At 39.3% G+C, this 14,258-nt stretch overlaps 1 protein-coding gene across 1 annotated transcript in view; it reads right to left on the reverse strand.

The window, feature by feature from the left end:
- The window catches only part of 5-HT2A (5-hydroxytryptamine receptor 2A), a 174,170-nt gene that overhangs the window by 42,930 nt on the left and 116,982 nt on the right, over window positions 1–14,258 (reverse strand). Inside the window, exons 6-7 of the mRNA XM_065237295.1 lie at window positions 1,593–1,817; window positions 1,151–1,349 (exon numbers count right to left, since the gene is read on the reverse strand). Of these exons, the coding sequence (XP_065093367.1) occupies window positions 1,151–1,349; window positions 1,593–1,817 (424 nt within the window). The remainder of the gene's footprint in view (window positions 1–1,150; window positions 1,350–1,592; window positions 1,818–14,258) is intronic.

Genomic DNA, 14,258 nt, shown 5'->3' on the forward strand with positions numbered 1-14,258 from the left:
TACTCTATGCCCAGGGAAGTCGAGAAATTTTCCAAACTGAAACATTTCTAGAACAAATCGGGAATCGAACCCAGCCACCACCAGCATGGTCTTGCTTTGTAGCTGCACCTGGTATCAAAAAACGAAATCAAAATAATTAACTCATCAACTAAATTGTAGTTACCAGAGGGTCACGCATTGATCTGTTTTGTTTATCAATTTCACATATACATTTAACATCCACGACAGCAGTCTGAAGATGACTGCGATTTGTCTTCGCCAGACCTAGACTGTAAAATGTGTCTGGGGGGTCTGGCAAAGACAAATCGCAGTAATCTTCAAACAACTGCGATTGATTTCAAATTGATTAACAAAACAAATCAATGCGTGATTTTCTCGTAACTTAGTGGACGAGGTAGTTAGTTTTTTTTTAGATTTTCTATACCAATTGGAATGGAGAGCTATGCGAAGCTTAGCGGTTGTATTGCACCGGTGAAACAGAACATGTTCAGATTATGGTAACTATTTTGAAGTGATTTTTGAAAGTATATCGGTTGCCTTTTCACTTAAATGTCATTATTCCATTTTTTATCTTTTTCCTTCGTGCATCTGCAAAATAAATTGGTTTGATTTTCACAGTCACAATTGGTAAGAGTCGAGAGCTGACCAAATTGCAATTATTACAAAAGAAAAATATAATTTTATTTTTCAATAGCAACAGACTGTGTACAAAATTTGCCCAAAAGTGTTTGTTTTGAAATTGTTGTCAATATTTGAATTTCCATAGTTTTCAATATTCCATTAGTTTGCATTTTGAGATATTTGAATATTTAACACTTTTTTGAATGTTTAGTCAAAATAACTTAAAACAAATTACAGCGTATAGTTTTCCCAGAAACACTTTATTTTCCCCTACAACTCTGTCTCAGGTGTCATTCAATTATTCAATTCAAACAAGTTATTCTTCAGGCCTCTGTTTAAATTTGGATTTTTAAAATACATTATTAATCACTTGTTGCGCAAAGCCTTCCATGTCGTATAAGAATTGAGTAATAATTTATTTAGCTTGAACTTTCAGCGAGCCACGTCTCCGTCCCCGAATGCCCCTGGATAAAGCCGCACAGATGGAGTAAATTTCACATCTATTTCAGCCGGTCGGTGCCTTCCTTACCTTCGAAACAGTTCTCCCTCCGGATGTTCCTCGAGGAAGCGGGCCTTTTTCCGCAGCAGCTGTACCGTCAGAGCGTACGTAACGACCATCATCACCATGGGGATGTAGAAGGCCACCAGCGAGCCGAACACAAAGAACGCTCGGTTGTTGATAACGCACTCCTGGGGACCGGGCATGATGTTGTTCTTGTTGATGATACCTAATGGCGTGGGATCGATGAAATGTTTAACAAAATGGCTTAATCAATAAGTATACAAGCAGCAGCTGACGGTCGTCGTGGCATCGACACGGAGCATGAGCGCAAGTGGAACAATTTATCCCAGGCTGATAGCAATTAAAACTGATTCCAAGTGATTATCACAGAACATGCAGATTATTGATTAACAGGTGGTACCTGCTGTTGCTGCTGCTGCTTTTGCTTTTGATAAGGGCACAAACCTACCTAGAACGGTAATCGAACTCGAAACTAGCATCGCCAGCAGCCACACCAGTACTATCTTGATGCCAGTTAAGCGTTTGGTTGAGTGATGCCGGCTGCCGAGTGGATTCCGGATGCCCAGATAGCGTCCCAAACTGATGAAGCACATGTGTAAAATGCTTGCCGAGCAGGCCAGCACATCGCACGTTACGTAAATGTTACACCACGTCACACCGAATGGCCAATAACCTGTATTTGTTTTGGATGGGAAAGAAGATAGATAGTGAAAAAGGAGATATGTAAGTACGTTGGACAAGAAAATCAATTACATCACGAAATTGGATTTCCATTCTTTAAGCTGTGTCAGAAAAGTCAATTTCTTTTGACACGATATTGGATAGAATACTATTGTTCTAGTAACTAATTGTATCTTCATACTTGGACTCGAACAGGAGGGTGGAATCGAAAGAAAATCCAACAGCCCTTTTCAGCTTGTTTGAGCTTGGCATTCCTGAGGATCGGATTCAATTGCCAAATAAATACTGCTCATAGTGCCAATTACAATCCTACGTGCAGCACCCAGTTTCAGTAACCATATCTTAATCAAAACATCAAGCAATCTGAAAATTTCAAATCTAAACCACAGGAACATCTGACTGACCAAGACGTATCTATGAGAACAGCCCGATCAAGAATGCAACTTAATGCTCACGTTAGTGGCAACAATATTTAAAACAAACGAACCAGTGACCAACGAACCAGAACTTGACACCGCAACGAGCGATGATAGATCTGAGTTGCCCAGCAAACCACAAATCGTATAAGGATGTTCGTTTAAAATCGTATAAATATCCAAATCAAGTTGAAGTTGCATCAGATGGAATTCCAAATTGGTTGAAATTGTTTAAGATGAAAAATTATGATTCAATTATAATCCTCTTTGCGAGATTATATATGAGTGCGTTTGATGTCAATAAGGATTTATTTAACGCGTTCTATTTTAAAAATGTTGATGATCTTATATATGTGTACATAAGATCAGTTTCAGTCATATTGTCAAAACAAAATATTCGACCATAACAAACAAAAAGTAACAGCCAATTGTTGCCAATATTCATGATCTTCCGCACATTCAGCCAATGACTATCGGAATTTACTATGGAGCGATTCTGATGAATTGTTGTCACCGATGATACAAGAGCTACTGTTACTTTTGGATTCTGGAGTACTTTGAATTGAAAATTCGAAAATTTATAAAAAGCGTTAAAAACTTAAACGGGAAACATGGATTAAATGCACTAAGCAAGGGGAAATATTCTCCAGATAGGAGAGCCATGGTGTTTCCAAAAGTAGATGCGGAGCTGAGAGCTCATGACCTATTCCGTGACGGTAAATATCCAGATCATCAACGCGGTAATTATTGCCGATGCATAACATTTACTGGAACTAGGAGTGTGACGGAGATGAACTAGCCTACGGCTAAAAATCTCCTTAATAAAGAAAAAAAAAAGGAACTAGGAGTATTGCGGCAATTACTCAATGCAAGGCGAACCGGATCGATGGCTAAAAAAGTTAAATGGAGTGTCAACGAGAAGCAAGAAATTTTAGCAAATAATATTGTGGTTTCCATTGTAAATATTGTGGTTTCCGAGAGAAATTCATCGTCGTATGCGCTCATTGGACCACCTATCTCTTTGGATGGGTTTGGAATACATAATCTCTCACAACTATGTAGGTGTAGTTATGCTCAAATATCACCTACCTTCCAGATATTACGAGCACTTCACACCAACCAACCAAACCCAAGTCTGTACTCATTGCTGTTTCTCTGGGAACCATGTTTGTTGCAAATTAGTCTAATAGTCCATTACGAATCACATTAATGTACAGTTGAAATTATATAAGATAATAAGTCATATATCATGCAGAACAAGATTGTATAATGCAATCTGCACTGCTCTGAGCAGTTTCAGCTAGAGGAGGAATGATATCATATAATACACCAGATCGAATTAGATTTAATCACGTATACAAGCGAGGCATCATAATTTGAAATTATTGCTCCGTATATACGTGCTCATATGCCAGCGAGGATCGCAGCAGGACTACGGAGCTAAAGATCTTTGGTTCGAAACTAAGTAGTGCAGGCAATATTAACTTTAAGCTTTAAATATGTTCATCATTTCAAAAGATAACTCATTATATTTCAATTTCCAACTTATATTCAAACCAATATCACCAGGTACCACTAACTATATAAAATTAAAGGTTCATATAAAAGGTATTTTTTCATGCTTATTGCTAAAGCTTCCATTTCCCGGTGGCTTCCACCATCCCGGGATTCAGGAAATATTTATTTGATATCCCGGGAAATTCCGGGATCCCGGGAAGTCAATAAATATAGTAAATTGTCTTAATATTCGTATGTTTCTAATTTCTTTTAACGATGTTCTGAAATGTATGTTCATCTCTTTAGAAGAATGATTAAAAAAGGAGGGTTTTTCAATACTAGGGACACCAGATTTAACGACATATCTTCATTTCAAAGACATTTAAAATCCTGTGAAGGTATTTTTTCAAGCAGACATTTTGAAGACATTTCATGGTACGTGAAGTTGTTTCAAGACATGCGGAAGCTGAAGCAGACTTCCGATGGATTTTTTTTAAATTGTGAGCTGGCATATGATGATTTTTGTTAAATAAATGAAGTTTTGATTTCATATTTTAAGCTTCTTCCTGAATATGTTGAATATGAATAATGTAGCCAAAATCGGATATTTCAGAATAAAACTTGATCCAAATGAATATTCACAGGACTTTACGGGAATATTTGATTAGCTGGGGATCTTTTGAATACTTCCTGATCAACGTTCAGTTTTGGGAGAATATCTTCACAATAATACTTGATCAACCTGCCAATAATACTTGATCAATAAGCCTTGAAAAATATCCAGAGGACTTTATTAAAATCTTCGATCAGCTGGAGATCTTTTAAGTACTGCCTAACCGATCTGCCATCTTGAGAGAGCCAATTGAATGTTTGACCAGTTTAAGATCTTCAGATTTTCTGATCAATCTGAATTTACTAATATCTGACCAACCAGTAATCTTGAGAGACTATCTAGAAACGTTATTTGAATTTTACGAACAGTTGAAAATCTTAAGAATAATAATTGATCGACCTGAAGTCTCGAAAAATATCCAGAGGTCTTCAAATCTCCGACCAGCTGTATGTCCTTTAAATACTCTCTACTCAAACTTCCGTCTGGGAAGGATGTCTAAAAGACGTCTTTTGAATTTTTTAATACTTGCATATCTTCAGAACATTACTTGATTAAGTTGGAAAGTCTTGAATACTATCCTGAGATATCATCACAAATCCGTGAATATCAGTTATACGAAGATTCGTGTACTTTCAAGAAGTTTTTTGAACTTAAACTCAGTTCCATGTACTCAAAGCCTTTGTAAAGTTCCCTGAATATGTAGAATATTCTTCGAAGTCCTGGGATTTGTCGTCAACTTCTTTGAAGTTCCCAGTACTTCAAAGATTTTTCCATAGCTTACATTTTTTTAATTTTTCGATAGGTACAACTAACTGTTTGCCCAGCTTGCTGAACTTGAACGAATTTCAAATAATTCATGCGATGTTCCGTAATCATCGTCCACGAAGTTGTTTAACATTCTACGAAGTATCCTGAAAATGGATGATGGTCCCTGAACTTTTACGAAGTACCACGAACTTCTATGAAGTTCTCTGAAATCAAATAAATGTTTCTTGGCATCTTAGAAGTTCCTTAATGGGACGTGATATTATGTTTGTCAGCCAAATTTCACAATAGTCCGTGCAGATCATGATGATTATGGTGGATAATTTCTCTCATGAATGTATTTGTAATTTTTTTTTTGCCGTGCTTTAGGATTACATAGATTACATACTAAAGGGTAAAGGTAAGGCATTAGACTGGCCCACAAAAATAAAATTTCTAATTTTCCACGGGTCAACCTCTAGACTTGTGCCTTTGGGTGAGAAAACCATTATCGGAAAGTATCAGCACATTTGGTTTTAAAATTAGCTGGCGCTTTTAGTTTGAATTTTGTATGGGCAATTTGGTTAAAATACATGGAAAAATGACTCACCTACACTCTATCGATCATAAAAAAGTTCGCTTATTCTCATTATGATTCAGATTTTCAAAACTTGTAGTTCAAACAATGAGTAACAACCTTGCTGAAGATTGCATCACTAATCCAGTTAGTTTTATTGAATGTATATGAGCATTTTGTATATGAAAATTTCAACCAAATCTCCTATATGAACACTAAACCAAAAGCGCCAGTTCGTGTAACGTCAAAAAGAGCTGAAACATTCAGAGTTTGGTTATCTCACCTACTGACACGAGTCAGGATGTTGGCCTGTTGAAAATATTAACCTTTATTGTTTAAGTTGTAATCTAGTTGATACGTTTTATAAGCTGCCTGTATTTTGTCGCAATATACGAACAAAATGCACATATAAATTCAGTTAATCATGACTGACCAATTTTTGACCGTTCCACCCTTTAAGTATGTAGGATGAAATATCCTAAGAAGAAGAAGAAGAAAAAATCGTAAATACTCCATTGCTACCAGTAAAAGGTAAGCAACGCTGCATTTAAACACTGAATGCTTGTGAAATGAATATTGAGTCCATAACATGACATTATACTCTCGCTTTAATATTAAATCATAATATCTAAAAATGTGTCACATTCCACTCTCAAACCACCATAGAAGAGTTATGGAAAAGCCATAAAGAGCCCCAATTGGAAAGCTACAAGAGCCAACTTTCACCGAGTTTCCATTGTCGGATCCGGAATTGAATCCCCACCGGGATGGGGTGATGATATGATCGGGAAAATTGGATTCTCCAATAGATTCCCATCAAGCTAGTAACACACTCCGAGTCCGTGTCTAAAAGTACCTCCATTCTCAATCCCCCGAGGCACAGCTGTGACATTCGTGCAGCAAAGATTTATTTGAGAAAGACTGCCTGCCTCTGTCACACTTGCAGTATGCTTCGCCCTTGGTGGTGGCGTCGCGAAATGGATTCCACAATTTCATTATCAAGCCATTATTGAAAGTAAAAATTGAAATGGATAAAAAGAAGTACGGAAAATGGCGTCCTGAAAGCACGCGGGGGCGTGGGTGGGAAAGTATTTTACCGCGACGACATAACCGGGTGCCATTAGCATTAGCGTGTTGTGTAACTGGGGAAATCTGCATTTGATAAGTGCCGGCAGGAATAGAGACGACTTTTTAACGTAACCGTTTTGAAGAACGAGGAGTGAAGTTCGTACTTGATACGCTCTACTTAATCTGATACAAGTAACTATGCAGGTTGTCATGTCAGTGTGGCACAACGAATGATGTTTTTAGAATACTATAGTAGGATCGGTCAAAAGATTTTCCAAAAGGTAGATTACGACTTTTTATCTCCCACAGTAACGCTAAAATCAATTTGTAAGTGCACTGGAGTCGCTTTTTACGCGGTTTTTATTACACGGTTTTTTTACGCGGTTTTTTTACGCGGATTTCGGAATTTACACGGTTTTTTTTACGCGGATTTCGGAATTTACGCGGTTTTTTTTTACGCGGATTTCGGTTTTTTTTACGCGGATTTCAGAATTTACGAGGTTTATAGTTATACACTAGAGTCGCCTTTTACGCGGTTTTTTACACGGTTTTTTTTACGCGGATTTCGGAATTTACGCGGATTTTGGAATTTACGCGGTTTTCTTTACGGGGATTCCGGAATTTACGCGGTTTTTTTTACACGGTTTTTTTTTACGCGTGACGTATCACCCGCGTAAAAACCGACTCCAGTGTACTTCATTCGAAAAATGTAAGCATTTTAAAACTTCTCTCCCATACCTTGCCGTGCAAAGATTTGAAATTTGGGTAAGTTTTTCCAATTTTCAGTTGTAACAATCATATTTAAATACAACAAGGTATGCTAGTCGATACACAACACTTGCTGTGAAATGCTTTTAACGGATGGAATATTCTGAACGTTCATCATCTTCCTCGCCATTGTGAGTAAAATCAGCTTTGGTATCACTGAGATAAATAAGACTACGGCTAAAAATCTCTCAAGTAAATAATAACAAAGAAAAAGCTTTGGCATCAGTTATTCATCTAAATGTCTTTGTGTGGCATCATGCAGTAAAAAGAAAAATTCAAGTATGTTAACCAAACAGCAAATTGCGTTACAAAAGTCAAATAAATCCAAGCCGACCCTTTTACGGATGTAATATTTTTCTTCAGGATCAAACAAGCACACTACCAGAGCAATGCATGGTAAGAATAAAATACTCATTTATGGCAAAAAAATTTCCCTTTTCATAATGGTACTTTATTTTACTCGTTAACAAGAATTCAAAAATATCTCTAAATGACTAAATGACAAGCGATCAACGAGTCGAATGTAAACGCTATTTCAGCAATGGAAAGCAATAGAGGAAACGCTCCTATAGTTACGGTACGTTAGAAGCGTTAGGTTTCTATAGTTGTGTATTAAGTCTCCATGCACAACTATAGGAACCTAACGGTTCTAACGTACCGCGACTATAGGAGCATTTTCCCTAATGATATAATCTGTTTCCTTTTTTATGACAAACGGCCTTTGCCAATAGCTCTCGCTCGGGTCGGTAGAAGGAAACGACCAAATTGTTGGCAAGCTGCTTCACGAAGTAACGCCGAAGATAATACACGTATGTTAATGGGAATTTTTGTGTTATGTATTTTCTCGATTCAGATCAAACTATGTCCTCAACCATGTGTATTACAACAAAGTGGGCACGCGAACAGGACCGAATATCTCGATACCTTAATTGGTATGAATGAGCCTGATTTAAAAGGTAAAATACCAAAAAAATAATACTGAAAAAATTCCCATTACTATCATCCCACAAAGGTATTCATTTACTATCCAAATATCATTTTTTGTGATTTACAAAGTACTGCATGTAATTTTTTGGAATTATTCTTTGGTATTTTACCTCTTATGTCATGCTGATCAACACCAATTTTTGGCATCTGATCAGAATTGGGTATTCATTAGTTATTTTCTCCTGCTCGGGCAAGGAATATATCATCATTCCTAGTTGAACACTCAGTCGGTTAACAACGTCCCGGTCTCAGTCGCGCGGCATCTAGTTTTTTTCGGTGTTTTTTTTTCCGCCCGAGCGGTTTTTTCACCCCCCCCCATTGGGTGCCCCAAGTGACCAGTGTGCAACAGAGGAAGTGGAATTCCATGGGCCGAGCCCCTTGGAGTTGCCATCCAGCTTTAATTCACCCCGGTAATCCATCCGGTCGTCAAGCCATTTTTTCATCATCGTGCCGACCCACCAACACCAACCATCACCACCAGCAGCAGCAAACGGACCATCTAGCTGCAACGGCTGATAGGTTGTTTACAACCGGCATAAGTATTAGACAATACATTTTGCAAGTCCATTGCCTCCCTATTGTAGTTTAATTTTGCCTCGTGGCGCGTGACTCTGTCTCTATGTATGGGTCATAGTGAGACAACTTTTTGCAAGTAGATATAAGTTTTTTTTTTTTGTTTCGATTTTTTTTTCTTTTTGATTTGTTTGTACGTCGGGCAAAAAATTTACTAGTAATTAAAATTAATTTATTAGTGAAGGTTTTATTTTTTTTTCCTTCTTAAGTGGTTGCGCACCGCTTTTGCGCAACACTTATGGCATCTTCCGATGCCTGCGTTACGTGAACCAGATACTATGAACCGTCTTCGAAAGGACCATGGGTTGTCTTTTTTCGGCCCAAAAATAAACCTTTGAAAACTCTCGACATAACGAGAGATTTGCTGCGTAAGTATCCGGGAATCTTGGTACACAAAGAAAGATTCAACAAACTGCGTGTAGAAGCACCGACTTATGATGTGGCCAATAAAATTGCAGAACACGAGCTTTTTAGTGTTGAGTATAACATCTACATCCCTTCTCGAGATGTGGAGATAGGAGGCGTGGTCTCCGACGCGAGTCTGACTGTCGAGGACTTGAAACATGCCTCGGGAACTTTTAAAAACTCGACATTCGCTACCGCGCTAGTGAAGATACTGGATGTAAGGCAACTGCATTCAGCATCTTTGCTAGACGGTAAAAAAGTTTATAAACATTCAGACTCGTTCCGGTTGACTTTCGCAGGTTCAGTTCTCCCAAACTTTGTTAAAATTGATGGTGCTTTTTTTCCGGTGCGGCTGTTTGTTCAGAGGGTATATAATTGTACCAACTGCAAAAGGCTGGGACACTCGGCCAGCCATTGCGGCAACAAAACTCGTTGTGGCAAATGTGGTGAAAACCACAAAGAGGATTCTTGCAACAAAGAATCAGTAAAATGCGCTTACTGTGGCGAGAATCCTCACCCCTTGCAGGAGTGCCCGATGTACAAACAGCACTCCGATAAAATGCAGCGTTCAATCTCTGGACGCTCCAAGCAGACATATGCTCAAATGGTGATGGCTGCATCAGCCGTCCAAGATGCAAACCAATTTTCGATTTTGTCAGCTGAAGAATCGAACTCTGACTCATCCGATGAAGGTGATTCTACGGTGGTACACGCACCTTCAAAAATGGACGGATCCTCAAAAATAAAATGCCCCTCCCCGAAAGTGCGCCGTAAGAAAACTAAAATCACCTCCAGAAGATTGCCAAATTCCCAGGGTAATGGGGATGAAAAAACAAAACCGAAGGCTCCTGCTGATCCAATTCCTGGATGCAGCAAGAATTTTCCGCCATTGCCCAACAAAGATAAAAAAAAATAAAAAAGCTGCTCCTCAAACTTCTCAAAAGAAATCCAAGTCCGAACGAGGTTTGCTAGCTTTTTCGGACATTGTGGAATTCATATTAAACATGTTCAACATACAAGACCCTCTAAGAAGCTTAGTTTCTGCCTTGCTTCCAACGTTAGAATCATATCTTAAGCAATTGACTGTTTCATGGCCCCTCCTTGCATCAATCATATCTTTCGATGGATAATTCGTCGAACGAGGTTGAAGATATGATCACGGTGCTACAGTGGAACTGCCGTAGTCTAGTGCCTAAACTAGACTCGTTCAAATTTTTACTTCACAATTCTGATTGTGATATATTTGCTCTCTGTGAAACATGGCTTTCTTCCGATAAAGAACTCAACTTCCACGATTTTAACATTATACGCCTGGATAGAGACGATTCTTATGGAGGAGTACTTTTAGGGATCAAAAAGTGCTATCCTTTCTACAAAATTTCCTGCTCTATCAGGCGTCGAAATCGTCGCTTGCCAAATAAATGTGAAGAACAAAGATCTTTGCATAGCTTCAGTATACGTTCCACCAAGAACCTCCATTAACCGTAGTCAACTCTGGAATCTAATTTCGATTCTTCCATCCCCAGTATTAATTCTGGGTGATATGAACTCCCATGGTACTGGGTGGGGTGATCTATATGACGCCAATAGAGCGGCTATTTTTTACGATTTATGTGACGATTTCAATTTGACACCTTGTGGAGGGTGGCTCGCAACATGCGTAACCGCTCATCTTTCAATGAGAATGAAGAATACTCCAACCGATGGATATTCGATTTCGCTAAAAAGGTCTGTCCGGACTCAGTTCCAGCACAAAATATTCTTCGAGAAGCGTCTCCTAGCGGCGGCTCTCTGGATAGACCATTCATAATGCTGGATTTCTCTATGGCTCTTCTTTCATCGAACAACTCCTCACCGGGAAGCGATATGATTAAATTCAATCTTCTGAAAAATCTCCCAGATATCGCTAAAAGACGCTTGCTAGATTTATTCAATTCCGTGCTAGAAAACAACATTGTACCGCCTGAATGGAGACAGGTCAAAGTAATAGCCATTAAAAAACCTGGCAAATCAGCGTCTGACCATAACTCATACCGTCCGATTGCTATGCTTTCGTGCATTAGGAAATTGTTGGAGAAAATGATCCTTCGGAGACTCGATCACTGGGTCGAATCAAATAACTTGCTATCAAATACACAGTTTGGGTTCCGCAAGAGCAAAGGAACAAACGATTGTTTAGCGCTGCTTTCCACATATATTCAACTGGCCTTTGCGCACAAGGAGCAATTGGCTTCAGTATTCTTGGACATTAAGGGGGCTTTTGATTCAGTTTCCATTGAAATTCTGTCAGACAATCTGCACAGATGTGGACTTTCTGGAATTTTAAATAATTTCTTGTACAATTTGTTGTCAGAAAAGCAAATGAACTTTTCTCTTGGAAAACTGACAACTTCCAGAATTACATGGGCCTGCCCCAAGGCTCAAGTCTCAGCCCTCTTCTTTATAGCTTTTATGTCAAAGATATCGACAACTGTTTGGCAGAACAATGCACGCTAAGACAACTTGCAGATGACGGTGTGGTTTCCGTAAGAAGTCCACATGCCGTGGACTTGCAAGGACCATTGCAAAATTCCTTAGATAACTTGTCTTCTTGGGCTATGAATCTAGGGATCGAATTCTCGCCGCAGAAAACTGAACTGGTAGTGTTTACTCGAAAGCGGTACCCAGCCCAAATGCAGCTTAATCTTTTGGGCAGAAACATTACCCAATCATTGTCTTTCAAGTACCTTGGGGTCTGGTTTGATTCAAAGTGCACTTGGAATGCCCATATTACGTATTTGAAGCAAAAATGTCAGCAGAGGATCAACTTTCTCCGTTCAATTTGCGGCACATGGTGGGGTGCTCAACGCTTTATAAAACAACTATTCTCTCTGTTCTAGAGTACGGCTCTTTCTGCTTTCTCTCGGCAAGAAAAAGTCACCTAATAAAATTGGAACGAATTCAATATCGTTGTCTGCGTATTGCTCTAGGCTGTATGCACTCAACGCATAACATGAGTCTCGAGGTTCTGGCAGGAGTAACACCCCTCCAGAACCGTTTCTGGGAGCTCTCTCTCAGAATACTAATCAAATGCGGAGTGACAAACACACTTATAATTGAAAATTTTGAAGAAATTCTTGGGCTCAACACACAATCTCGATTTATGAGAATCTACCACCACTACATATCATCAGATATGTGTCTTCCTTGTTACACTCCAGACCGTGCTCACTTCACCAATCGCAGTTCCTCAATTGAATATGATCTGACCATGAAACAAGCAACTCATGGTATTCCCGGTCGATTTCGACCTATTATTATTCCGCGTATTTTTACTGAAAAGTACCAACAAGTCAATTGCATGAAAAGATATTTTACAGACGGGTTCCGTCTCAATGGATCCACTGGCTTCGGTGTCTTCAATGAAAACTCTAGCGCCTTCCGCAAACTTCAGGAACCTTGTTCCGTTTTTGTTGCTGAGCTGGCAGCAATCAACTTCGCATTGGGGATGATTTCCAACATGCATGCAGACCGTTACTTCATCTTCACGGATAGTCTCAGCTCGATTGAGGCTATTCGGTCGATGAAACAAGGTAGGCACTCATCTTATTTCCTTTCAAAGGTAAGGGAGCAGATGTGTGTGCTGGTTGAAAGATCATATATGATTACCTTTGTATGGGTCCCCTCACATTGCTCAATCCCAGGCAATGAGAAGGCGGATTCTCTCGCAAAGGTGGGCGCGCAGGAAGGCGAATTGTATGACAGGCAAATTTCACACGATGAATTTTACCATTTAGTGCGTCAGAGTACCTTTTCGAGTTGGCAAACCGATTGGAATACTGGAAATCTTGGACGGTGGTTACATTCAATTATTCCTAATGTTTCTTCGAGAGCGTGGTTTAAAGGCTTGGGCTTAAGTCGTGACTTCATTCGCGTGATGAGTAGACTTATGTCCAACCACTACTCGCTAGATGCTCATCTCAATAGAATAAACCTCGTGGACAGCAACATCTGTCGGTGTGGAAACGGTTACGATGACATCGAACACGCAGTTTGGCAATGTACGGATAATGACGCCGTCAGAGAGCGACTTTTGAATACCCTCGAGGCCCAAGGAAGACAACCCTATGTTCCTATCAGAGACGTGTTGGCAACCCGTGATCTCTGCTATATGCAGTCCGTTTATGTTTTTCTTCAAATGTTTAGTATAAGAATTTAATTCCTTTTGTCTTTTGTCTCTCTTTATTAGTTTTTGTTTGTCTTGTCCCCCCGTCTCGATGAGTCTCATCGTCGCCCACTGGTCACCCACCATAGCCGGTCGAACTCCGGACGAAGCTAGAACAGCACTACCGTTCATACTGGCGACAACGCTGTGATGAGACAACGAAACCCTACCCCAAGCTCCTCCCCTGATCCTATCCTTCGAAAATGTACCCTTCTAACCTCGAGTAAGCCGCGAGTAATCGGCCCAACTCCTACTATACATTGAATTAAGTGAATTTTGTTACACACAGTGAACAATGAATTATCGGCTCCGTAAAGCTAACGCGATTGAGCCTTCCAAATAAACGAACTAGATAAAAAAAAAGGAATATATCATTATCTTTCGACAACTCCGATCAAGCTATATTACAGAGAGAGTTTATCGTGGAAGTGGTAACAAAAGTTTTGTTTTCATCGTTGGTTGCTTTATGTGTTTGGATTCGCTGCTTTTTAATGAGTAACTGGTACTGTTGATCATTTTTTGGTGGCAGCTACTCATTAATGGGTAAATCAAATTACCTTTTGATGACCCGCAGAATCAAA

Source organism: Ochlerotatus camptorhynchus, unplaced genomic scaffold (assembly GCF_037179485.1).
Source record: "Ochlerotatus camptorhynchus isolate MF236.1 unplaced genomic scaffold, CSIRO-AGI_Acam_v1.1 ptg000004l, whole genome shotgun sequence".
Classification (NCBI taxonomy): Eukaryota; Metazoa; Arthropoda; class Insecta; order Diptera; family Culicidae; genus Ochlerotatus; species Ochlerotatus camptorhynchus.